General features: G+C 35.5%; 10 protein-coding genes across 10 annotated transcripts; 6 read left to right on the top strand and 4 right to left on the bottom strand.

Annotated features, from left to right (window-relative positions):
- Positions 1-11: 11 nt before the first annotated feature.
- Positions 12-1373, bottom strand: KAFR0A03190 (uncharacterized protein; the record flags this gene model as incomplete). The annotated part of the gene is made up of 1 exon (XM_003954840.1): positions 12-1373. The coding sequence occupies one exon, from the start codon at positions 1371-1373 to the stop codon at positions 12-14; it is 1362 nt and encodes a 453-aa protein (XP_003954889.1).
- A 766-nt stretch (positions 1374-2139) lies between these two features.
- On the top strand, positions 2140-4680 carry LEU3 (leucine-responsive transcriptional regulator LEU3; the record flags this gene model as incomplete). The annotated part of the gene is made up of 1 exon (XM_003954839.1): positions 2140-4680. One exon carries the CDS (start codon positions 2140-2142, stop codon positions 4678-4680), a length of 2541 nt encoding a protein of 846 aa, XP_003954888.1.
- A 1016-nt stretch (positions 4681-5696) lies between these two features.
- GCD11 (translation initiation factor eIF2 subunit gamma) lies at positions 5697-7265 on the top strand (the record flags this gene model as incomplete). Its single annotated transcript, XM_003954838.1, has 1 exon — positions 5697-7265. One exon carries the CDS (start codon positions 5697-5699, stop codon positions 7263-7265), a length of 1569 nt encoding a protein of 522 aa, XP_003954887.1.
- A 181-nt stretch (positions 7266-7446) lies between these two features.
- On the bottom strand, positions 7447-9627 carry SST2 (GTPase-activating protein SST2; the record flags this gene model as incomplete). The annotated part of the gene is made up of 1 exon (XM_003954837.1): positions 7447-9627. One exon carries the CDS (start codon positions 9625-9627, stop codon positions 7447-7449), a length of 2181 nt encoding a protein of 726 aa, XP_003954886.1.
- A 581-nt stretch (positions 9628-10208) lies between these two features.
- On the bottom strand, positions 10209-11474 carry KAFR0A03150 (uncharacterized protein; the record flags this gene model as incomplete). Its single annotated transcript, XM_003954836.1, has 1 exon — positions 10209-11474. The coding sequence occupies one exon, from the start codon at positions 11472-11474 to the stop codon at positions 10209-10211; it is 1266 nt and encodes a 421-aa protein (XP_003954885.1).
- Positions 11475-11768: 294 nt separating this feature from the next.
- Positions 11769-13010, bottom strand: TIF3 (Tif3p; the record flags this gene model as incomplete). The annotated part of the gene is made up of 1 exon (XM_003954835.1): positions 11769-13010. The coding sequence occupies one exon, from the start codon at positions 13008-13010 to the stop codon at positions 11769-11771; it is 1242 nt and encodes a 413-aa protein (XP_003954884.1).
- Positions 13011-14129: 1119 nt separating this feature from the next.
- On the top strand, positions 14130-22010 carry FMP27 (Fmp27p; the record flags this gene model as incomplete). Its single annotated transcript, XM_003954834.1, has 1 exon — positions 14130-22010. The coding sequence occupies one exon, from the start codon at positions 14130-14132 to the stop codon at positions 22008-22010; it is 7881 nt and encodes a 2626-aa protein (XP_003954883.1).
- A 563-nt stretch (positions 22011-22573) lies between these two features.
- Positions 22574-23203, top strand: KAFR0A03120 (Rho family protein; the record flags this gene model as incomplete). Its single annotated transcript, XM_003954833.1, has 1 exon — positions 22574-23203. One exon carries the CDS (start codon positions 22574-22576, stop codon positions 23201-23203), a length of 630 nt encoding a protein of 209 aa, XP_003954882.1.
- A 366-nt stretch (positions 23204-23569) lies between these two features.
- On the top strand, positions 23570-24097 carry NUT2 (mediator complex subunit NUT2; the record flags this gene model as incomplete). The annotated part of the gene is made up of 1 exon (XM_003954832.1): positions 23570-24097. One exon carries the CDS (start codon positions 23570-23572, stop codon positions 24095-24097), a length of 528 nt encoding a protein of 175 aa, XP_003954881.1.
- A 183-nt stretch (positions 24098-24280) lies between these two features.
- On the top strand, positions 24281-25234 carry PDP3 (Pdp3p; the record flags this gene model as incomplete). The annotated part of the gene is made up of 1 exon (XM_003954831.1): positions 24281-25234. The coding sequence occupies one exon, from the start codon at positions 24281-24283 to the stop codon at positions 25232-25234; it is 954 nt and encodes a 317-aa protein (XP_003954880.1).
- Positions 25235-25245: the final 11 nt, after the last annotated feature.

The following is a 25245-nucleotide window of genomic DNA, read 5'->3' as shown; positions in this document are numbered from 1 at the left end:
ATGCAGCCCACTTACGACTGATTAATTTGCTTCAATATTCTCTTGTCAACATCCAAAAATAAGCAGGCTAATATGGAATCTGCCAGGATAACCAATGAACCGCTGATGATATAACATAACCAAAGATAACTTCTTCTTGCTAACACACCAGTGAAAATGGGACCTATGCAACGTGCAAATGTTTTACCGATATTGACAATCCCCATGACCTTGGTTAGATCCCTAGGCGTTATTAAATTGGTTAAAAGAATCTGTCTTGGTGTGACGTCCATGGCCGTCGTAGCAAAATGTAAGTTCAATAGAAAGATTGATAATGATAAGTGTGACTCAGCTAATGGGATCAATATTGAAAAGATACCTGATGGTACTTGGACCAATAAAGTCGCTCTAACAGGACCGAACAATCTGGCAACTATGGATGATGGGATTGTCGAAAATGCTTGAACGATCTGTACGCAAAAGAACATTGTTCCTAAAGATATAGATCTCACGCCAAATACTTTCTTATAGTAGTAAACCATCCAACCACTCGTCATGAACCCAGAACCAAATGAATCAATCATGAATATAATCAATAACTTCATCAATACGGTACGAGTTTCTTTGGAAAGTCTTCCAGAGGAAGTTGTGTTATCAGTGTCAATTTCTTCTCTTTGAGTGATTAATGGTGCTAACTCATCGGTTTCTTCCCCTATTGCCTCGACCATAGATCCAGTAGCATTATGATGGACCTCATGATAATGTCCATCTAACTCTGTCTTTTCAGATAAGGAGAACATGATGATGACTTTTCCCAAAGCAAGAAGGGCATAAAATAAAAATACTAATTTATAACATTCTAAATTTGTCTTAGCAATGCCATAATGTTTAAGGGTATCAACGAAGAACCCACAAATAATAGCACCCAATGCACTACCCATAGTACCAACTAGGGCATGCATCGCATAAACTTCGGGTCTCTTATTATTTGGTGATAAATGGGCAATCATGGACTCTTCAATAGATTTGAATGGTCCCACTTCATCACTTGATGGCGAAATGACACCAAAAATAGCAAAAATTAATAGAACGTGAAAGTTCTGACTGTAACTAAAAACAATACCACTCAGACACATCATTACTGAACCGTACACGAGAACCCTTCTTCTTCCCCATGAATCAGCGTACCATGTTAGAATATATGAGCAGATAACATCACCAAATAAGGTTAATGACATGAAGAGGCCAATCTTGTCTTCTTTCATATCAATTGCATTTAAAAATAACGTAAGAACTTGATTTGTCAAACCATATGACATCAATCTAAGAAAGACAGAGGCCCATAACAACTTAATGTCCTTGGGCGCTTCTTTTAGTTCCTTCAATATGTTCATCTTCTGTTGTTGTCTTCATCTATACCAAACCGAGATAGCAACTTATAACCGTTTACTTGAACATCTGTAAATTTGATAACGATATCAATGATCATCCCCCGCAGGGTAACACGTCAGTCACACATTTTAGTTCGTATATATACTGGCTGCCTCTAGAGCACTCTACAATTTAAATGTTACTGCATAATTTACGAAATGATCTATCACAACCTGTTGTATCAATATGGGTAGCTACTTAGAAATATTGCAACAAGGACGAAGTGAACCCTCCAGAAAGCTGAAATTTTCAATATGGAAATAATGATTCAAGATAATTGAAAATGGCACAATTCCCCGTTGATAGACTGGCATTCTTAATATCTGAGTCGTTCACAGCTTATGCTAGATCTTAAATTTTACGAGACCGGGATCTTATTTAATCATTTCCCAATCTCAACCTAAATTTCAAAGGCATCGCAAAAAATTGTGCTTTTACGTGAATGACAAAAATTTTCGTTTGAACTTTTAGAAGAAAGCGAGACGTAAGCAGTGAGTCAGGATTAAGGTTTAGACGTAGCAGAGGTGTACTAGAGAAGCTCATCGTTCGAAATTCCTAATTCAATTATACACATTTCATTGGGGATCGTTCTTCATCTCTTTCAAGTGTCTTTTCAACGTGGTGTTTTATCGAATTATTTGACAGATCAAGTATAAAATTTACTAGTGAAGTCCGATTTTGATGGAAATTGGTTCAAATATGAGTGATAGCAGTTCTGCTAGCCCTTCAATGAATCTATCAGGTAATACAAACCAACCCACAAGTATGTTTACTGGTTCTGATGGTAATACAAGTAGCAACATGAGTGTAGCAAATACTGCCGCAAGAAAAAGAAAGTTTGCTTGCGTAGAATGCAGACAACAGAAGTCAAAGTGTGATGCACATGAACGTGCTCCTGAACCATGTAGTAAATGTGCCAAGAAAGGTGTTCCTTGTGTTCTTAAAAAGGATTTTAGAAGAACTTATAAGCGTGCCAGAAACGAAGCCATCGAAGAAAAATTCAGAGAGTTAACCAAAAATCTGGTTAATTTAACTTCATCTGATGAAATTTTGAAGAAAATAGAGGAAGAGAAACAAAAAATATTGGACAGCAACAATTTCACCAAGGATAAAGTTAAAAAACAATGGAGAAAGAATGGCTCAAAGAATCATGTCTCACCAATGTCTCCATATTCATCGACACCATCACAATCTTTGTCTCCTTCAGTAAGAAATATCCCAGTACATAACTTCGATTATGTACATGGTATGACAGAGGAACAGTTGCAATGCACACCAAAATCTCTTGGTGATGTCTATGTGTCAAGTGAAGATATTGCAAAACTTTTCCAAGAGTTTGCTACAAAATACCAAGTATTCTTACCAGTAGTGGACTTAACAAAGGGGGCAGAAAGAATATATTCTTTGTCACCATGCTTATTTTGGGTTATTTTATTAATTGGTTTAAGGAGAGATCGTAGCCAAATAAAATTAATGACGAGACTATCCGTCTTAGTGAAATCGGTCTTGGCCGAAATAATGATCTCTCCAATCATTAGATATACTCCTTCGGATAAAGATGAGCCATTATTAAATGTAGCTTCAGTGTACTCCGTTCAAGCCTTTTTATTGTACACATTTTGGCCTCCATTAAGTTCATCTTTGAGTGCTGACACTTCATGGAATACTATCGGTACTGCTATGTTCCAAGCAGTACGGGTTGGCCTGAACTCTGCTGATTTTTCAAAAGAATATGCAACAGCAAATTCAGAATTAGTCAATGAACAAAGAAGGACATGGATTTGTTGTAATATTGTTTCCCAAATCATTGCCTCTTCTTTCGGATTTCCGGCATATATATCCTTTGACCATGCTGTTATGAATTCTGTGAAAAATATAAATAACAATAATAATATTCCACATGAACTGAATCAAATGATACAGATCGCTCACTTTCAGAATCAAATAACAAAGACACTCAATTCAAATTCTTCTAATAAATTAGGACAACTTAGCCGGCACGAGAAACAATCTCTGTTATCAGTTTTAAATCAGCAATTATCAAAATTAGAGGTAAATCTGGAAGAATCATCATATTTTGATGGAATTAGGAAGTTAGTTCTCTTAGTTTCGAAGGTAAACTTGTTATCAAATTATTTCTTTGGCAGCCAATCTAGTGAGAAGGATGGCTCAGTTGATTTTGAAACAAGTAGTGGCTTGGTAAAACTATACGGTGCTACAATTCATCTACTTAATCATGCTTATGCAATGTATCAACATGACAATAACATTATAAAATACTTTCCAGGCGTCTTTGTTTTGAATATATGGCAATGTGCATGCATTATCAGTAAATTGGTCCATTCTTCCTTATCATCCATGCTGAATGTTGAAGATGGTAGGATTGCTTATCAAAATGCAATTCTCTTAACGTACAAAGCGTCAGTTCTCAAACATGATATGGCCTATAGATCCTCTGGTATTATGAGAAGTATCTGGTCCCTTTTCAACAACATGTATCAGGACTGGAAGAAAGTAAATAGAGAGGTCGATGAGAATTTCAACCTAGACATAACTGTGCAATCAAGAATGTCCGTTAGTGTATTTTTTGACTGCCTTTATATTTTGAAGGAAAAGTCTGGTATGGCGAAATTGAAGAGGGAAAATGGACACCATGAGAACAATACTAGCAATCTATTAGGGGTAGAACAGAATAATAACAGTAGCAATGATGAAGATGACGATGGTAACAATTCTAATACTAGAAATGCTCTTGTTGACGAAGAACATCCTGAGCAGAAGGCAAGAAGGATTATTCAAACAATTCCTTTAGATCCCGATCCAATAAGTGCAGGGACTGTAACTTCAAATTCAAGTAAATTTTCTTCTCCTCAAACCTTCGATTCTCACAATGAGAATTTTTCTCATTTGAGCAAATTACACCATGATCAAGCAAATAGTGAGGGCGATACTACGACTACTCCAAGTGTTATAGCTCCTTTGTCAATTGATCAATTAAACAACAGTATGCCAGGACAAGGGCAAATACCAAGCTTTGATTCCATTGGTAACCAAATCCTTACTTATGTTCCACCCATTAAACATGATGCTGAGGATTTCCATTCTGATGCTGTGGCAAATTCAGCAAGTCCAATGTCGGATAGACAGGGCAGAAACTCAAAAGAGTCACCAAATTCTATAATGGTAAATTGGGATAACTGGGAATCTGATATGGTTTGGAAGGACGTTGATATTTTGATGAACGAATTTGCATTTAATCCGACATTATAGTCTCAAAATATTTATTTAAACCTAAGCATAACATCAATAAGATGTTGAATGCATGACTTATTTATAAAAAACATGTAATTAAGAAAATAAAATCACATAATGTAATATGATACATGGAGAAACCATGCCATCAATTTCACTGGAAAGCTTATCTTAAAAGAAACGTCTATCCCGTAGATTTATCTTGTTTTTATTCAGACTAAACCTAAGAACGTAGGTATTTAAAAGTATGCTAAGCACTTTTCAAATTCTTAAAGTGAACTTTGACAGTGAATACATCATGCCAGGATCGCTCTAATATTTTTTAGAATGCTTCATGGGCGGAGAGACAAGACTATGGAACTAGCTTAACTTTCGGCCTAATTATTTCAAGCAATATACTTCCTGGTTCAAACTATTCAAATGAAGTCCCTAAGAAGGTTTCAAAATAATTTTAAACCTCTGGTAGTCTATGTTGTACCATTTTCCAACTTTATTGTACCCCGTCATGTATCAAAGAAACTCGACAATAGCATTCAATGTTGTACAAAAAGAGGTTATCCAAGAAAAATCCGGCAACGAGACCTGTTTAAAACATGGCATAGCTATGGATTTTCTAAAACCGTGCTAAGCTACTAAGAATGTTGAACAGAGCTTCAAATCTGGGCGATATACTTCATCTTTTGTATAGCTCTGCACATACCATTCGGTGCTACCTTATTAAGCGCTCTATCTGAAATGATTGATAAAATATCAAAACCTCTTGGCAATCACAAAACTGACGTACCTTGTTACTTAGATGGAATTTACGTCAACTTCAGTTAGTTGTAGCATTCCAACTTGCGATGAGCTAAGATTTCTATTCTTAACCTTCATCATTGGAGCTTTCATCGTATGCGGTGCGCGGATGTCCTGGAAAAATTTTTTTTTTTTTCAGTGGAAGATTTCAAATGCTTCGACATCTAATATACTTCAAATGAATATTTAACATCATTTCACAAATAAAAAAAGCAGATTAACAGGTTAAGCTTCTCATAATGTCTGACTTTCAGGATAGGGAACCAAGTATTGTGATTAATGGTAATTTAGAACCAGAAGAAGATCAAGAATTATACGTTGAAGAAGAAATTCCACAACAAAATGAAGTTGATGAAAAACCAGTGAAAAAAGTTGCATTTACCGGTATTGAAGATACTGAAAGTGAAGAAGAAAGATTGAAGCGTGAATTTGAAGAAGGCGGTGGTCTACCAGAGCAACCTGTCAACCCTGATTTCTCCACTTTAAATCCTTTATCACCTGAAATTATTAATAGACAAGCTACTATTAACATTGGTACAATCGGTCATGTCGCTCACGGTAAATCTACTGTTGTCAGAGCCATCTCTGGTGTCCAAACTGTTCGTTTTAAGGATGAATTGGAACGTAATATTACTATCAAACTGGGTTATGCCAATGCGAAAATTTACAAATGTCAAGAACCAACTTGTCCTGAACCAGACTGTTATAGATCATTCAAATCAGATAAAGAAATTTCTCCTAAATGTCAGAGACCAGGCTGTCCAGGTCGTTACAAGTTAGTTCGTCATGTTTCCTTTGTCGATTGTCCAGGTCACGATATCTTAATGAGTACTATGTTATCAGGTGCTGCCGTTATGGATGCCGCTTTACTTTTAATTGCTGGTAATGAATCCTGTCCACAACCACAAACATCAGAGCATCTTGCGGCTATTGAAATTATGAAGTTAAAACATGTTATTATTTTACAAAATAAAGTTGATTTAATGCGTGAAGAAAGTGCTTTAGAACACGAAAAATCTATCTTAAAGTTCATCAGAGGTACGATCGCTGATGGAGCACCAATTGTCCCGATCTCTGCACAACTCAAATATAATATTGACGCTGTCAATGAATTCATTGTGAAGACTATTCCAGTTCCACCAAGAGATTTCATGATCTCTCCTCAATTAATTGTCATTCGTTCTTTCGATGTTAACAAACCAGGTGCTGAAATTGATGACTTGAAGGGTGGTGTTGCTGGTGGTTCTATCTTAAACGGTGTTTTTAAATTGGGTGATGAAATTGAAATCAGACCAGGTATTGTCACCAAGGATGACAAGGGCAAGATTCTATGTAAACCAATTTTTTCAAATATCGTATCATTATTCGCTGAACAAAACGATTTGAAATTTGCAGTTCCAGGTGGTTTGATCGGTGTAGGTACAAAGGTTGATCCAACTTTATGTAGAGCCGATCGTTTAGTTGGTCAAGTTGTTGGTGCTAAAGGTCATTTACCAAACATTTACACAGATATCGAAATCAATTACTTTTTGTTGCGTCGTCTATTAGGTGTTAAAACCGATGGTCAAAAGCAAGCCAAGGTCAGAAAATTAGAGGTGAATGAAGTTTTAATGGTGAATATTGGTTCTACCGCTACTGGTGCCCGTGTTGTTGCCGTCAAAGCTGATATGGCAAGATTACAATTGACCTCTCCAGCTTGTACTGAAGTCAATGAGAAAATTGCTTTATCAAGACGTATTGAAAAGCATTGGCGTTTAATTGGTTGGGCAACCATCAAGAAGGGTACTACATTAGAACCAATTGCCTAGAAAATCAAATTTCACTTAACTAGGCAAAACAATACAAATTAGTAAATAATCATTCCCAAACAGTGTTTATGTAACTCCTCATTTTTATATAATTTTCTATTATGTATAAGTTAAGCATAATGTATTTTATTCAAGAAGCATAATGAAGATTCAAAATGTAAGAAAAAAGGATCTATTCAAATTATTCCTGATACTCAATGACGGAAACAATTTCTCTATACACGGAAGAATTTTGGAACTTCTGTAATGAATCACTCCTCATCAATTTATATATATGCTCACCAACGTTCTCCAACAAAGGGTACAAAATTTTTAATAATTTTATCGTTCCCGTCAAGGCATTATTTTCTTTCATAATATTAGTTTCATTCAGAGTTGTACTTACCATTTCGCCTGTGCCCATACCCATAACGCCATTATGGTTACTAACATTGTTCAAGGCTAATGGTGTTGGCTTTACACTTCTTGAGGACATTTTCGGAGATTTTAGCGTTCTAAAAGGTGGACTATTCCTAGTTATCGCTTTTGCAGGAGGTGACAAAAGAACGGGTGGGAGATGTGATAATCCAGCCATTTCTTTGTTCTTAGCTGGTACACTGTCCTCTTCCTCATCATTACATCGTAAATTGTCAAACGATGTAGGAAATGTATCTGAAAAGGGAGATTGCGGGTGAACCATAATTGCTGTAATAGACTCTCGCAAATTGTGATCAATATTAAGTTGATATGGAGCTCCTATCATAATATATGAGGAATAAATGTGATATGCCATTTCAAGGCATTCATTGGCTTGTTTAATGAGAGCCGAATCTATGGTAGCAGCAACATGATTATTATAATCTGAGAAGCCCAATTCAAGAGTATTCTTTTTGGCAGATTTATTATTTCTAGACTCAATAATCTTTTTCAGCAAAGTCATTCTTTTCAAGAATTTCTTTATTTCAATGTATACATCTAAATTTTCTGCGCAAAAGTCTTTTTCTAGATACCTTCTAAAAAGATATCTCATGCCGGGGTCACGTAAGATATCATCCAAGTCCTTGAATTGACTGTCAGCGTGAGAGAGATAATCATCGGTTACTTCCAGGTTGTGATTTAATGATCTCTTTTCATCAGTGACAACAATGTTTCCACTCGAAGCAAATTCTATGTCTATATAATTTTCTCTTGGAGTTTGTACTGTCTTTTTTAGGTAATCAGTATTGGAAGTTCTTGAGGATTCTTGTATGTTCCATTGGACTATTTCATGGGCTGTCTTTGAAAGAGTGTAATAGGAGGATCTACTTATCTGAAACTTTTTTTTTGAGTTATTTGATGGTGGAAGGAGGATTGGAATTATTAAGCCCAGTTTGAGAAGTAATGCCGCCATTGAAACAGCTTCTTTTGGATACATTATATCAGTACAATCCATCAACCACTGCCAGAGAGCTTTAGTTGTAAAACAATAATCTACAATTGTTTTATTTTGACCGAAAACCTTGGACTTAAATAACCTCACACCTCTGTCTGATACATAATATTGAACGTGGGAATCAGAATCTGGATTTGTGAAGAATTTATGAGCCAACGGAGACTTTCTGTCTTTTTCATGCAAGATGTTTTCATCAATTTGGTCCGACCAAGATGACTCTATATCTGCGTCATCCGACTTACCCACGAATCCAGACATACCTGCATAGTTCATATTTTCGAAAGTAAAGGTATCATTAGAATACTCCAGAAGTTGTGACAAAGTAGGTAGCTTATCATCAGAATTTGAGGGGGACCAAACATTTGGAGATGGACCCATCAGGTTGATAAATAGAATATGTATTAGGTAGTCACTATGCACAATGGAATCAGTTAGTGAACTTCTTTCAAACACGAACAATTTGTTTGAATTCAGTGAAGACAGCAAAATACTGGGCATCTTTTTAAGACCTATATCTCTCGCATATTTCTGAAGAATAGCGACACCTTTTGGCGTAGGCTGCAGGATTACCTTTTCTTTTGCCTCACCACGGGTTCTGTCGGCAGGAGTATGAAGTAACTTAGCATCCATGAATAATTGTAAAAGATGCAATGCCAGACTTTTTTTAATATTATATGATACATTGATGCATGTAGTATTCATATCCACTTTGATTTCAAGATGCTTCATGATTTCAATAGCACTTTGAATGGTAAAGGAAAAAGGATGATATTTCGTGAATGCATTAAAAAGCGTCTTGGTATCACTGTGTGCTTTCAAATCTAAACAAATTATCAGGACAGAAAAAACACTCTTAAGATCCTCCGTGAATATCAACCCATTAGGCGAACGATTGAAACTTTTTGAAGCTAATTCATGAAGTGTCAATGTAGACTCTTTTTTAGTAGCCATCGATATCTTTTTGGCAAATGGTTTTTCCTTCAAATGACAACTGAATAATTTCTAGTCGGTATCACTACATTTGTGTCAATTCATCTTTATATATAAAGCAGGGCTCACTTCTAACAAACTTGTCATGGCACGTTTCAACCGAATGCTCGCTCCGCGATAGGTAAAACGATACGAAACACTGGTTCATAATAGTGACGATTTTACTTGCTCTAAGCTTTTTGTTGCTATATTTGTTAGTAATGATTTTAGGTTTTTTGTTTCATTTTGTTTTCTGAACTTGAAACAAGCTTTCCGGCTGTAGAACAAATCTCGCATAACCTCAACGAGCTCGAAGGGTTTCGAAAAAATTAAAAAAAAAGAAGCAACATTCCTCTATATTGATATTGCATCGCTGATGCAATAATAAATTATTCTTTCGCAGCTGCATCATTTGTAATGTACGGTATGGATAGAGTTTCTAACCGAGAAAACCCGTGGTTTTCTGCGCAGAGTTCGATACTGAAATTGCTGTCAAAATATGCTTCACCTTAATAATGAAATAAGTCACAGTCTCTCTTTTGCAGCTAGGAGATCCCTTTTGATTAAGTAACAAGACGACAGAGCTCTTCAAAATTGGTAGCCTTCACAACAGAAGATAACAATCCAATGGTAATTTTCTCTGGCGCTTTCTTATCGTGCGTCTCTTTTTTAGCCATTTTATGAAAACTAGATTCAGAACTTGCCAACGACTCTTTAACCTTGGTATTCCAAAGTGTAGCGTATCTATTAGTAAATCTATCGGGTATCATAAAAAAATCTTTCATTTCCTTAATACCGCCGGCATGCATGGATGGTTCTTTTTCAATGATTTCACTTACGATAGAGCTTTCCTCTTTAGCAATTATTTGCTTCTTCTCAGTTAATGGCGTCATTTCTGGAGATGTCGAAAAAAAACCAATAGTACATATTGGAACTTTCGTTTCATATAATTCTTTTAGAATATTCTCCAGATGACTACTTTCCGCATATCTTAAACTATGCAAAAAGAAGACTACTGAAAACTGCCGCGTATTGGCGTAATTTATCAACCTAATCACTGAAAACATCATTTCTATTGCCCTTTCAAAACTGAGAACCTTTGATTTTTCAGGTAATTTCAAATCATCCTGTTGAAAGGCAACCAATTGCTTCTGAAACTGGGCAATAATATTTGTTTTTACGTCAACATCACTTTGAAAAACGTTAGATACCTCAATAAAAATAGCTCTTTGTTCGTATTCTGAACAGTGTAAATGCAAAACTTTTTTCAGAAAATCTAGACTAATCTGATCTTCATACTTTTTCAGAATAAAAGTAGGTCCTTTTTTTTGTACTAATGATCTATAAACGTGGTTCTTAATGTTTTGAGTGCGTAGATCCAAGTAAGAGGGATTGCTACTACTTATTTGGTCAATAAGCTGGCATTTAAACTCCTCAAATGCAAAATCCTGTTTTGTCAAAGAGTTATTTGAACCCCGAGCTATCAATTCAGATAAGTGACTGATAATTTTCGTTGTATCTTCTGAAGTCGCAATGCCTTTCCCATTTGATGATATACCAATTGAGACAAACTCATATGCACCTGCAACTGAGTTATGGGTTTCATTTACCTGAGGCTCTGAGTCCTTTGAAGTAAGCCGCTTGGTTTGTTCGGAAGGCCTATCAGCGTCCTCCAGCTCATCAACTTTTCTTTTTGGGACAATTAGAGGGAGTTTTTTCAAAAAATGCTGTTGTTCATGATCCGCTTTAATATCTTGAATTATCTTATCAGCATCTACTTTGACAGGTGCCATTCTCAAAATACCAAATTCTTGATCTATTAAGTCCATGTAAAGCAAATGTGGTAGTCTCCTTAACGTGCAAGGTGTTTTTGGAAACCATTTTAATCCCCGCAGAGTTTTTCTAATACGTATAGCGCGAAATTAATCCATGTATATCTAAACAAAATAGTCATAGTTTACAACAAAAATACAAATTATATAGTCTACACACGTCATTGTCTTGTGATAGAAGGATAAACAACGCAAGGAGATGTTTATATATAGTATTATGCTCTTGCTTGAACATCAGGTGGGGTTATTTGTATTGATTCAAGTTTTAAAATGTGTAATTTATCATCAAATTTATTTTTTACCAACGGTTTCCCATTCACTATCGTCAACAGCTAAACCTGCAGTTTGAGCGGCTAAAGCTTCAATAGAATGTGGTTCCTCTTTAGTTATTTCTTCTTCTTGCTTATCTTCTTCATCTTCATCATCGTCATCAGTACGTAAGACATCAAAGGCAGATTTTTGAATCTTTGGCTTTTCTTCAGCTTGTTTGGTAGTTTCTACATTTATTGTTTTTTTGACGGTAGCCGGCTTACCAAATTGAGCACCTCTGGCATTACCCCAATCTAATTCTGGTTCATCCCTGGCTGGCTTTCTGTTTTCTCTTGGCTCCCTTGGTTCTCTTGGTTCTCTTGGTTTATTGAATTGAGCACCTCTGGCAGCACCCCAATCTAATTCAGGTTCTTCCCTTCTTGGCCTTCTTTCTTCTCTTTGTTGGGTTCTGTTTTCTTCAAAATGAGAGCCTCTTGCAGCACCCCAGTCTAAGTTAGGTTCTTCTCTTCTTGGTCTTCTGTCTTCCTTTGCTGGATCGTATTGAGAGCCTCTAGCAGCACCCCAGTCTAAGTTAGGTTCATCTCTTCTTGGAGCTCTAGCAGTTCTGAAATTGGAGCCTCTGGCAGCACCCCAATCTAAATCTGGATCTTCTCTGGCACTTGAAGATTGATATTGAGAGCCTCTGGCGGCACCCCAATCGAAATCGTCACCACCAGATCTGAAACCACCTCTTCTTGGAGCTGCTACAGAAACGTAAACAGTACGTTCATTTAATTTGGTGCCGTTGAAATTCAAAGCCTTTTCTAAATCTTCGCGTTCCTTAAAAGTGACAAAGGCTAAACCTTTTAAACGGGATGGATCGTTCATACTTCTTGGTAAATCAACTTCTTCCACAGCACCTTCCTTTTGTAAACCATCTTCACACCAAGCTTGAACACCTTCAGGAGAAATATCCCATGGAATATTGTTAATAATAGCTCTGTATGGTGGAGCATCAGGAACTGGATAGGTTTCACGGTTGAATTCTCTTCTACCACCCGCTAAAGCAGGATCTAATCTTGATCTACCACCTGCAAAAGCATTGCCTGCATTTTTCTTAGCAGCGGCGATTTCTTCCAAAGGAATGGTGTTAGCTGCGACATTTTCGATTGGAATACTAATCTTATTTAAATCAACGTCTTCTTCCGCCCAAGATGAACCGAAAGTGTCATCTTGTAAGAAGGAGTTTAAATCCATCTTTGTAGTCTTCTTAGGAGGAGCCATTTTTTCCGCGTTTAGTCTACTAGTAGATAAGTGATGTCTTAATGGCTATATGACCTATTTGTGCCTTTTTAAATTTGCAACGACGGAAGATATATAATTTTCTTTGTACTAAGAAAATTTTTCATCGATGCGGTGATGATGCTTTTTTTCCTCTTGGATTTTGGTGAAATTCGTAAATTTCTCACCGAAAAAAGAAGGACAGGGTAATAGCCATACATCGCGGTAGCGTAGCGTATCGTATATATAAATTGTATATTATATACTACGAGATAAATAAAGAACCAACTGATGTAGTCCATTACACAAGCAGCATTTGTGTTTAGTCCCAAACGTGATGAGGCGTATTTCTAAGGTAGATTATCATCGATACCTGCGAGATGTGAGCTGAAAGTATTGGGAAAGCGAGCTTGCATCTGATATTTTAATATTAGCCTCATTGTGTAATATGCTATGCTTATCCGCTGAGCTCGGCGGGATGGCTACTATACCAGTACAATTCCAGAGAGGTCAGCGGTTAATATTTTTTTCTCCTCCATCAAAGCTTTTCTATGGGAGCGAGAAAAATAAAATTTGAATTTTCTGATCATGTGACTGAGAACTCTGAAAACCCAAAGGGAGGAACTCGGTCCTCTCTTTTTACGTTCAAAGGAGTAAATTGATGGGAAAATCTTCATTGGAAAAAATGTAAGAGTGGAAAGTGAGGCACTGACAGTTTTGTCCGGGGATTTCTGACGCCCCTTCTGTAAAATGATACCTGGACTGGGAGAATAAGCTGGTACCAGCCAAGCCCTGCAGTGGGACTTCAGAAGGGAATGGGACAACCAAAACGGAAGAGGGAAATGGACGGACAAAGACCGAGAAAAGTGATGATGGCCAAACTCCTGCTTTCTCTATCGCAGTGAGATGATTAAGTAAGTTAAAGTTTCTCCAAAACCGCTTAGGGTAACATTTTACGTTAATTACTTTCAGATTATTGTCAATCCTAAGTTAATTTGTTAATACACATTTACTCATATAACTAAGAAAACATCATTTTAATAGCATCGATACCAAGTTGATAAAATAGTACCTGTTTGATACAGTCGATTTACCTCGTTGGCATACAATAACACATTCAAAATGTACGCACCGCACATACCCACTTATGTAATTGTAACATTTATTACATGCCTCATTATAAAGTACACAATAAAGGCATTAACAGGTATCAATATAACATATTTCAACCCGATAAAATGTAAATTTGGGGTAATTTACAAGGATATTGTTCATATTGAAGGTATTCAAATCATTCCTTTGCAGAAAAAAATTATTGCTAGTGGTATCAACATTTTAAACGTCAGTGCACTACAAAAGGCTCCAAAAAAATCAACAAATGTTGGTAGTAATAACAAAGATGTGAAAGAAGATACCAAAATAATACCGCCATGGATAAATAATTATTTCGGTATCATTTCACGACTATTTGACGGATTTCAAATTGCTTTAAATAGAATCGATGTGAGAGAATTCAACGTCAAAATCCTAGCAATTGTTTTTGTTCTTGGTTTAGATAATAAATTGAATCAAATCTCTTCCTATCTTTTATTAAAGAAAATTTCATGGAACGACGATATTTTATTGTCTGATTCATTACTATCTACAAAGGCGAATATAGCTTTTGACACTGCCATCCCTTTATATGAAATCTCAACTGACTTTAAATTCGGTAAAGTAGAATTACCAATGGAAACTATATACAATATTCAAAGACAATCCCATAAGGAAATAGTTAAGAGAGAAGGCCAAATCAAATTAGAAGATATTGAGGACTGTGTTAAACAAATTATTAACTTTTCTAGAAAAGCTTCCAACATACTAGATCACATAAATGAACTAAACGTTACAATGGATAAATTTTTAGTGAAAGATTTTGCAATTACAACTCATCCCAAACTAAGAGAAATAACACAGTATTTGAGCTATTATATTTCTTTGTCTAATTTCACTTTTAACGCGACAAGGTTTCAAAATGAAATGCCCGGCTACAAACTAATATTTGAACCAGATGATAAACCTTTCAAATTCAGTACTACTCTATCAAGATTGAATATTTGTCTAAATATAATACGAAAAGATACAAAACCTACTTTGGTTAAATTTTTTGAAATTCCAAATATATCTCTATTTGGTGAGAGCAACTTATTATCTCAGAAATTTGTTCATAACTATGGTGACACATTCGAAAATGCAGTTTGTAATCTGAAAGGACATATTTCTTCACCAACGGTTGACATCGACGTTTTAAATCTTTCCTTTTACAAGTCATTCCTAAACAATATCAAGGTATTCACACAGACATTTTCCAATGAACCGATACGGTTTAATTGTAGTGACAAAGCAGATACTCCTTTCCATAGGGCAAAACATGTACTTATTTCATATTTCAAGAGTTTTTTCCCTTCAATTAACATGAAGTTTATATTAGAAGATCCAAAGGTTGTCCTAATGGATAGCGATAATTTAATTATATGCAAATTGTCAACTTTAATGCTAAATTACCAATCTAAGAGATCCATAATTTCTTCTGATGAGAAAAAGACTGAAATATTATATGATACGAAGACCTATCTTGAATTATTGGACCTCTCATTAAAGCATACCGTTAGCCATGGTGATTACTCCAACACAATCTTCAAGGTCGATAGTATTGCTCTAGAACATGAGGCAACCCTTTCTCCAAATCTTTTCTTTTCCCTTCATGGTGATCTGGATACTCTAGAAATTGATTTCTCTGAATTGCCTACTATGGTTATGCTGAATAAAATGATGAGAAAACTAGATTGCCAAATACTTACTGTAGAACAGTATTACTTCAGGCCACTATACGAAAAATTTGCATCACTCATCAATACCTGCGAGAATCAATGTTCAATTATTAGTAAATCACATGAGAATGAGCCTATTGAACAGATTTCACCCAGTGACTTTTTATTTTTACCACTTCCTGAAGTGTTTGATTACGTTAAATTTGATTTCAGGAACCTAAAAATTTCACTAGGTGCAAGATCTGTGTTTATGCCACCTGCTGTTTTTTCTTCGACTGAAGCCCAAAGTTCTCATGACCTTGTTGATGGAAAACTGAGAAAATTTATCTGTAAAATGGACTATCTGGGTGTTGCATTATTTGGGAACTATACTCAATGGAAAAATAAGATCAGTGGCTCTCATGCCTCCATGGTTAGATCCGGTCATTCTGCCACAGATTATAAAAGTTACACTCATGAAACTGGAGGATTAGATGATATTTCAACCAGTGAGTCAACTGACGTTGGTTATCTATGGAACTTCAATCTACTGATCAACGATATCACTTGCTGTGTGATTGGCGAGACACCTTCTTCAAAAAATGAATTAACCTCAAGGACTGTTACTAAATTCTCTGTTCTTTCAGTTAGGGTATTCCCAGAAGTAGAAAGTTTTAGTGCTACTGACGAACAAAAGAAAGTTATAATTCAGATAGATAACAAGAGAATCAAAAGTATTTTCTGTTTGTTGAACTTTTTTTTAGTTATTTCAGGAATACATACCATACATCAGATATTTAGTGATGACTTGCAGGAACAAAGGCGAGAGTCATGGGCTAAAAAATATCTACTTGCGATGGCACAGTCAAAAAGGAAGTCTTGTAATATCCTTTGGAATCAATTGAAAGATTTAATAGAAATCAACTTTTCAAGTGAGTTGTTCAATCAAGTTATGTCGCTGCCAAATGGTTTGAAAATCAGATTGGATTCCTTAACGACATTTGCCACTATAAAGAATTTCAACGATATAACGATAACAGGAGAATACTTCAGAATACTATTAGAATCACCAACAAAGCCTTGCACATGGGAACGAATGATCGTAATAAAAAAATTCTCTGTCAAGGCCAATATCAAGGAAGTAAAAGAGCTGTCCAATGAAAGTACTTTCGAAACTTTTCAGGGCTTACCACCTTCAATTGTATTAGAAAATGAATCATGGCATTTCTCAGTCCCTTACAAATTTGAGATACACAGATTGATTGATAATTTCTCTACTATAATAAAGTCGATGAGGCAAATGTTGTATTCATTTAAGACATCCAAGAATAATCTAATCATCTTTCCACACGAGGTCAAAACTGCAACATTTCCCAAGATCAAATTAAAATCCAGAAGATATATGCTAAGTATAGCGGATGATCCATTTGAAGCTAAAATGAACATGATTTTTCAAATTGGCTTGCAAGAACAAAGATCAAGATTGGCCAAGTTGAATAAGTTCAATGACGAGCTATCAAAAAAAATAAATGGAAGGGCCTCTTCAGCAACATCTATCTCGGAAATTTTGAAGGAGAGGAGGATGAATCCCTCAAAATATGATAAGTTAAGAGGCAAAAAGAGTAGAAAGGGAACGTCAGGCGTATATCAAGTACCGCTGTTCAGTAACCCTTTTAATAACGAGCAATCTATAAACAGCGAATTGAATGATTTCTTGAATGAAGAACATGAAAGAGAATTTGATAATCTTCTGGCAAACATATCTACTTCATGGATAAGAAGAGTGAAAGACTTCAAAACGAAACGACACGCTGATTTCAAGAAAAATTTTGCATACATTTGGGGTAATCTTGATTTCTCTAAGCTTCCACCGGACGCCAACAAAAATGTTAAGGCATTTGTTGAACATCCTTTCCTATCGAACTTAATCATGGAAAATGTCGATGTAGAAATTGCTAAACCATCATGTGGAGCTCAAGGTGTTCCAGATTTCATACATACAGTCGGTAAAGGTGTTCCTAAAGACACTAAATATTCAATAATGATACCTATGTATATTGATGCTAAGTTTAGCGAGGTAAGATGGCATTTACGTGATTATCCACTTCCATTTATAAACGTTCCACCCCTAAGCCCATCTCAATCCAAAGAACGTCAGGCTTTAAGGGTTCATGGTGACCTTGTAATCTGTGAAGACTTGGTAAAGTCAGATCATGAATTAAGAGCAGTTTTTGTTCCATTAGTCCCATCAATCGTTCTCGAAAACACAGACCGTTATTATTCATTATTAGTGCCAAGAACAGTGACAAGCTTAAAGTTTTATACTGACTTGAAGTTCGACATTTTCTCAAAGGGAATTACACAAATAAATATAGGGTCTTCGTATCAACCAGCAATCCAACAGGTAATGCAATGCTTGGAGAACATCTCCAAACCCCCATTAGATCCATCTAAAAAGACCGGTTTTTGGGATAAAGCAAGATATTTGTTTCATGGTCGTGTAAACATATCATGGAAAAGCAAAGCAAGATTCGAGGTGGCATTGAAGGGCTCCAAAAGTCCTTATAAAATTTCAGGACGACACGCCGGTTTTATTGTTGGGTTTGGGGGTACAGTTAATTTGAACTGTAATGAAGATGACAAAGATCCGAAAAAGTTTTTATCATGTTCTGCGGATGAAATGTACTTCAGTATTCCAAATTTTTTGGCCAAGCCATTATTAGTGTGGTCAAGACCAAGTGAGCAGTCAGTGTTTTTTGCAAACAAAAACTATACCAATCTTCAGGAATATGCTTCTTTTTATTATCTGCTTAATAATGAAGCAGCAAAAAATGAGTCTAGGGAAATTCTTAAAATGAGTGCCGCATACATTGAAAAGACTGGCATAAAAATAACAGGTGGAATGCAGTTTAATCTGGGTATAGTATTTGAAAGACTAATAAGTGGAAAAAATGAGAGAACTTTCGACTTCAGAAAGCATTATGATGTTAGGCTTACAAATCCAATTTATGTAAAAGACAAGGGAAGCCACGATTCATACGCAAATTTCAGAAGTCAGTTTATCCATATGTCCTTTACTCTTCTATCGAAATCTGATAGTGCATATAATGCTATGCAACTCAGCCCAACTTCTCTTGGAGTTTTCTTTGATTGGTGGAAGACATTCAGCGGCAATTTCCCTGTCAGAAGAGGTAAATTGTTTGATTTCCGGGCAAATGCCCCTAAATTTGGAGAACACTTGTATACCATCTCGTATCATGCGGATGTTAAACCTCTATTTATAACACACATGGTTCATAATACCGATGTTGATCGCTTCCCAAGAAAGAACTTCTCCAAATTTGTGGAATTCACAGGTGTGAAGGGGAGGGCGGCACATTTTATTCTTGATTTACACCAAAGGAAAGAGGTCTTAACCGCCTACAACAAGGAAATGAATGTTAGAAAGAAAGTACAGAAGCTGAAATTTTTAGAAGGGGATGTTATATTACATGGAATTGATATCAGAGTTATACGCGGAGAACTTGAAAGACTAAAATATGTTGAACAAAAGGAAGATGCTCGCTACAAAATCTTCGATAATGATATGGCGTGGCTTGACCTAACAGATTTTAAGGAAGCCTTCTTTATTGATCCTGAACTCTACTTGCCGAATATCGAAATAAAGCCCTTTGCATACGCACCTAGATTTATCTATCAAAAGCGTGCAAGCTATGGGGATAAGTTTCAAGTTAATCCTAACACATATGAACCTATCAAACCATTTAGGAACGATATATCGCACGCGTGTGTACTGGGACAACGAGTCGACATTCCGTCAGAAACTTTGGACAATAGAATAAGTCAACTAAGTGAGTTCCGGTCGACTTGGGAAACAAGGTTGGATGAGGAATTAATGAAGCCTTCTAATGAGCAAAATAAATTGAAAATAAAAGACTATGAAACGTTAGTACACAAAGCTAAAGTGTCTTTAGAGAGCGTCGACCTACTATTAGATGATTTAAGTGCCTTATGTTATGAGCGCGATGTCTCAACAAGCGCTCAAAGAACTTACACTATGCCTACGGTACAGCTTCTAGACAGATCTTCCGTTACCAAGAAGTCTTTTGAAAATAGATACTTCATTATCAATATGTTACTAAAATGGAATGAATCTGTACGTGATGTTATTTTCAGATACATGTACCTTTTAACTCTTTCAAATGAATTTGCATCCTTAGCTTCACAGAAGACACTCCACGTTTTTGAAGATATGTTGCAGCACAAGACATCGAGTGAATGGAAACCAGGCATGCAACCTGCAAAAGAGAAACCAATAGAAAAGAAAACGTTCAAAAATAATTTCAACGATTACCCAAACAAAACTCCAGATATAAAAACAATATTTGAAATGTTTGAAAATGAGTTATTGGAATTGCCAGTCACTCTCGATCATATAATTCATAAGAACAATTTCATTCAGTTCATTATTCCACAAATCCAATTAACTACAGAGGATGATCCTGACAGCTGTGTTATAGTCACGGCACCTAACGTAATATCACAGATGATCTCCTTTGAGCCAAAACTATTTGAAAATATTTATTATCAGGATAGATTTATGAAACGAAATGGTCTGATAGCAAATAATGCAAATGCCTTTATTTTCAATAAGCAAAATTTCAAGAACAAATATGAGCTATTCTTTGACATGAGCTCTTATGGTCAAGTAAAGGGAGCCGAATGGCCGCCATGGTTGGGTGTGGAAATAGGCTTTCAACCAGATCAGCTAGAATCTGATATGCTGATCAAAGACTTTTCCACAATGATAAAATTGCAAAAAATTTCACAATTTTCAAGCGTTTATGAAATTATAAAGGATACCCTCCATAATGAAACAACTGGATTTTTACCTAGAATTACCCTTTCTGTAACCTCCAAAGAGTTTGCTGCAGTCTATAAAATGATTACCAATTTGATTCTATTTTATAAGGATACTGAAAAGGTTGAATTGAATCACAAGATAGAAAAACTTTCGATTGGATATGATATTAACAATATTCCGAAGTTAAAACGGTTGATGCACGATTTATGCACCAATCAGTATAGATTAAAGTTGCTTGAAAATAAGTACGTATTCAGAAGAAATCTTTTGGATGAGGTCGATACTGTGGATTACATCAACATATATCACGAGAGAAGAAATCATTTGCTAAGACTCTATATGCTTTCAAAGATTTTAGAATCAAACAGTAGTGCCATTATGGACACGTTATATGAAAATGAATATTACTATAATGATTCCAGTGAGAGGAGTAAAACAACGAACTTCAAAATCAGTGAGATCATACTCCATCTAATGAATGATAATGACGGAGCATTTGATGGGACAACAAAAATTCCTTTCTTAGATATTGCCATAGCCAATTTAGACTTTTCTAAGAAAGAGTTAGGAGACGGGTTCAACTCAAACAGGTTACTTGTTCAAATGATGCAAGTTTTTAATCTCGAGATACCTTCTGCTTATCACAACTTGATTGGGCCCTATTTTGGCGAAAGCAAGAAAAGGAAGATGACTACATACGATCCCTCACCTCTTATTGACATTAAGTGGGAGTTGAATAATCCAGTAGGAGGTATCAGAGTCATAAAATTTGCTGAAAGTAAACTGGCTGGTCTAAGTTTACATTTGGAAGAAGAAATGTATCATAAAATCTTGAAGTGGCTATCTATGGAAGAGTTATTGAAATCTGACGAACAAGAAAAAGGAGAAGATGATAATGTTGAAGAAACAGATGAAAATAACAGCGATACGATTAGCAACATGATCATATCAGAAATTGATATTGTTGCAAAAGGATCCAATCCTGACTTCAATGAGATGATTCACAGGTCTACGGATTATATGATTGTTGAGCAAATGGTAATAAATAATTTCAAACTGTGCATTAGTTATAAAGGCAAGGGTAAGAGAAGGTTAGTAAACGTTTCCGATTTCGTGTTTACCTTCCCCCATTTAGTTTTTTCAAATCAAACGTTAAGGTTCAAGGATATATTGTTAACAATAAGAAAAGTGTTGATAAAGGTGTTATTGAAACACACCGGTAAATTCATTGGAAATAAATTAAAAAGTTCGTCCAGCAGCTCAATTCGACAAGAAAATGGTGTAAAAGGACCTGCTTTACGACAACTAGCCGAATATCGCACATATACTAAAGTAGAAGACCTTTTGTAAATATATCCCATATATAGATATACATATATATCTTTTCAGCGCAAGTAATAGAAAATAGCTTGTATTATTAATTCAAATTCTTTATGAACTATATGGCCGAAAAATCTATTTTCCATTAATTATTCACAAGGATTCCTCCGTCGTATCTTGATGCTAACGAGCAATTTTTGATATCTGCAACTGAGTTGAATCTATAACTGATTGATTACCGACTGACATATTTCTCTTTCAGAATGGCGCAATGGTGCCGATACGGTAATAGGTTTTTTTCCTGTCGTGAAATTTTTTTTTGCCATAACGCAAAACGAAGTAAGGAAAAAAGGAAACAAAAAATTTTTGTTTGATCTCATTCACTTTTACAACAGATAAATTTGAAGAGTTAAACAATCCAAGAGAATTGAGAATAGGACATTTTGCGATTAAGTCCCAAATTAACTAAATATTCATTAAATATTCATTAAACAGAGGTAGTTTTCTCACCAAAAATTTTCCTTTACTCTCTCCGTTTTTACCGTGTTTTGGATTCCTAGTGTAAATAAACATACAATAAAATAGTGTAGACAATGTCTCAACAAGTTGGTAATAGTATTAGAAGAAAGTTAGTTATAGTAGGTGATGGTGCCTGTGGTAAGACATGTCTTTTGATAGTTTTCTCCAAGGGCCAATTCCCAGAAGTTTATGTTCCCACAGTTTTTGAAAACTATGTTGCAGACGTTGAAGTTGATGGTAGACGTGTAGAATTAGCTTTATGGGATACTGCAGGTCAAGAAGATTATGATAGATTGAGACCATTATCCTATCCAGACTCTAACGTTGTTTTAATTTGTTTCTCCATTGATTTACCAGATTCTCTAGAAAATGTTCAGGAAAAATGGATTGCCGAAGTCTTACATTTCTGTCAAGGTGTTCCAATTATTCTTGTTGGCTGTAAAGTCGATTTAAGAAATGACCCACAAACCATTGAATTATTAAGAGAGGAAGGTCAACAACCTGTCACCTCAGCTGACGGTCAATCTGTTGCTGATCAAATCGGTGCCAGCGGTTATTACGAGTGTTCTGCCAAGACAGGTTATGGTGTCAGAGAAGTCTTCGAAGCTGCTACCAGGGCTTCTTTGATGGGTAAATCAAAGACCAACGGTAAGAAGAAGACCAGCACTGACAAAAAGAAGAAGAGGAAGTGTGTCTTATTATGAGAGTAAATATTATTGGGGACTTCAAAAGCAAATTCTAAAGTTGTTTTTTTCTATGACTACCATACTAATTCTATTTTCTATTTGCTTTTTAAATATACTATCAAACACACATTTATATAAGAAATCAGATATACTTTAGAGGGGAAAAAAAATGAACAAGAAAATAATTAATTATTTACAATAAAACATTCAAAAAATCTTTTCTTATTGAGAGATGTTTGTTTTATATTTTCCCTCTCATCGTTAGCCAAGAAACTCAATAAATTTTTCAAATATTTTCGTGCGACAGTTATAATTCTACTTGAAAAGTTTTAGTACTTTCACCACTTTGAAGAGTAATTTAATAGAATTTAAAGAAGTGCAACCATGTCAGGAGAGGAGAACGAGTTGAAGGAATTACACGTTGAATTAGATACCACTGAACAACAGGTTGCTTCCATAATTGAGTCCTTTATCGAACTTGGTGTGTCAGTTTACGATTTTCCAGGTACTAGAGAGGCAACTCAAGGTATGATAACAAATCTGAAAAGAAATGTAGATAGATTGTTTAAATTGAATCAAAGAAGTAATGATCCGGACTCCCATTTGAATAAGACTAACATTCCACTGGAAGTAGTACAGTATATTGAAGATGGCAGAAATCCCGATATTTATACTAGAGAATTTGTAGAAGCTATTCGTAGATCGAATCAATACCAACGAGCCAAGATGCATGGTCTGAAACAATTGCGGGACTCACTGGCTGAGAAGATTATAGAAGAATTTCCTGATCTAACTGACAAAGTAGATAGTATCATTCAAAGAACAAATGCAAAACAAACAGGCACAAACCCAGAACCAACTGACAATCACAAAACTGAATCCAGTGTTGATCTACCTACAGAAGACAAGTGATTACATCCACTCCAATCGAAGTTATAAGGATATCTTCAATTTCAAGATGTCCAGGAAGCGTCCGGGTATGCGTGCTGTTTTCAACTTTTTTCTAAATATTAGAAAAATTTTGAAGAGATGAAAACAACAGCCAAGTCCATTTTAATGAAATAAAGCAGACTCAATTGATCAAGTTTTTATTTCATGTCGCCACAGTTTAAGACTGGTGATTTGGTTCTGTGTAAAGTTGGTTCATTTCCTCCGTGGCCAGCAGTGATTTTCCCTCAAAGATTTCTTCGAAAGGATGTCCTCCGTAAAAGAAAACCAGACTGTGTAGCAGTATGTTTTTTCAATGATCCTACCTACTATTGGGAACAACCCCATCGGTTAAAGTCACTGGACGATAAAATAATAGTACAGTTTCTCGAGGCCAAAAGTTCGAATCAAACTGATTTGATAGAAGCTTATAAACAGGCTAAGAATTATAAGAACGATCTGAAAAAGTTGATCGTTAAAAGATTTGTAGAAGAGAAGAGAAAAGGTGAACTAGACCACATAAATGATCTGGAAAATAATATAATATTTGGAAAAAATCCTTTTTCAGATCGAAAAGATGATAGAAAGAATGCTAAAGATTCCGCAGCATATAAGCAGGAGGATAGCTCATCATCTAAAAATAATGAATCGAGAAGATCATCAGGTACTAGAAAAAGGACCAATATAGATCAAAATAATGAAAATTACATTGAACAAACTGTAAATAATATTAAAAGCGATAAATATAAGGAACTAGATAAGAAAAGGAAGGAGAGAAAAGTTCGTAACAAATTGGACAGGTCAAGAAGAGTTGAAATTGCAATGTTGTTTCGTAGGAGAATACAAAAAAATCTCATACAAAGAGAATCAAAGCCAACAATTAACGAAATTAACGAATCACATAAGTTATTGAACAAAATAGTTGAAAATTTGAGTAATGTTCCTCCCTTTTTTGATATCGATACTTTACGGAAAAGTAAATTGCATAAGCTGTTAAAAGTCATCATTAATGACAAAAATTTGGACGCATTCCATCCAGTTTGTGAAGAAATCTTACTCAGCTGGTCTGACTTTTTAACCCAATTAAAAGCCGAAAAAGAAATGGGCAAATTGGAAACATAAAGGATTCTTAA

This window comes from Kazachstania africana, chromosome 1 (genome assembly GCF_000304475.1).
Source record: "Kazachstania africana CBS 2517 chromosome 1, complete genome".
NCBI lineage: Eukaryota > Fungi > Ascomycota > Saccharomycetes > Saccharomycetales > Saccharomycetaceae > Kazachstania > Kazachstania africana.
Note: the sequence above shows the minus strand (reverse complement) of the source record. Positions and strands in the feature narration are given on the sequence as shown.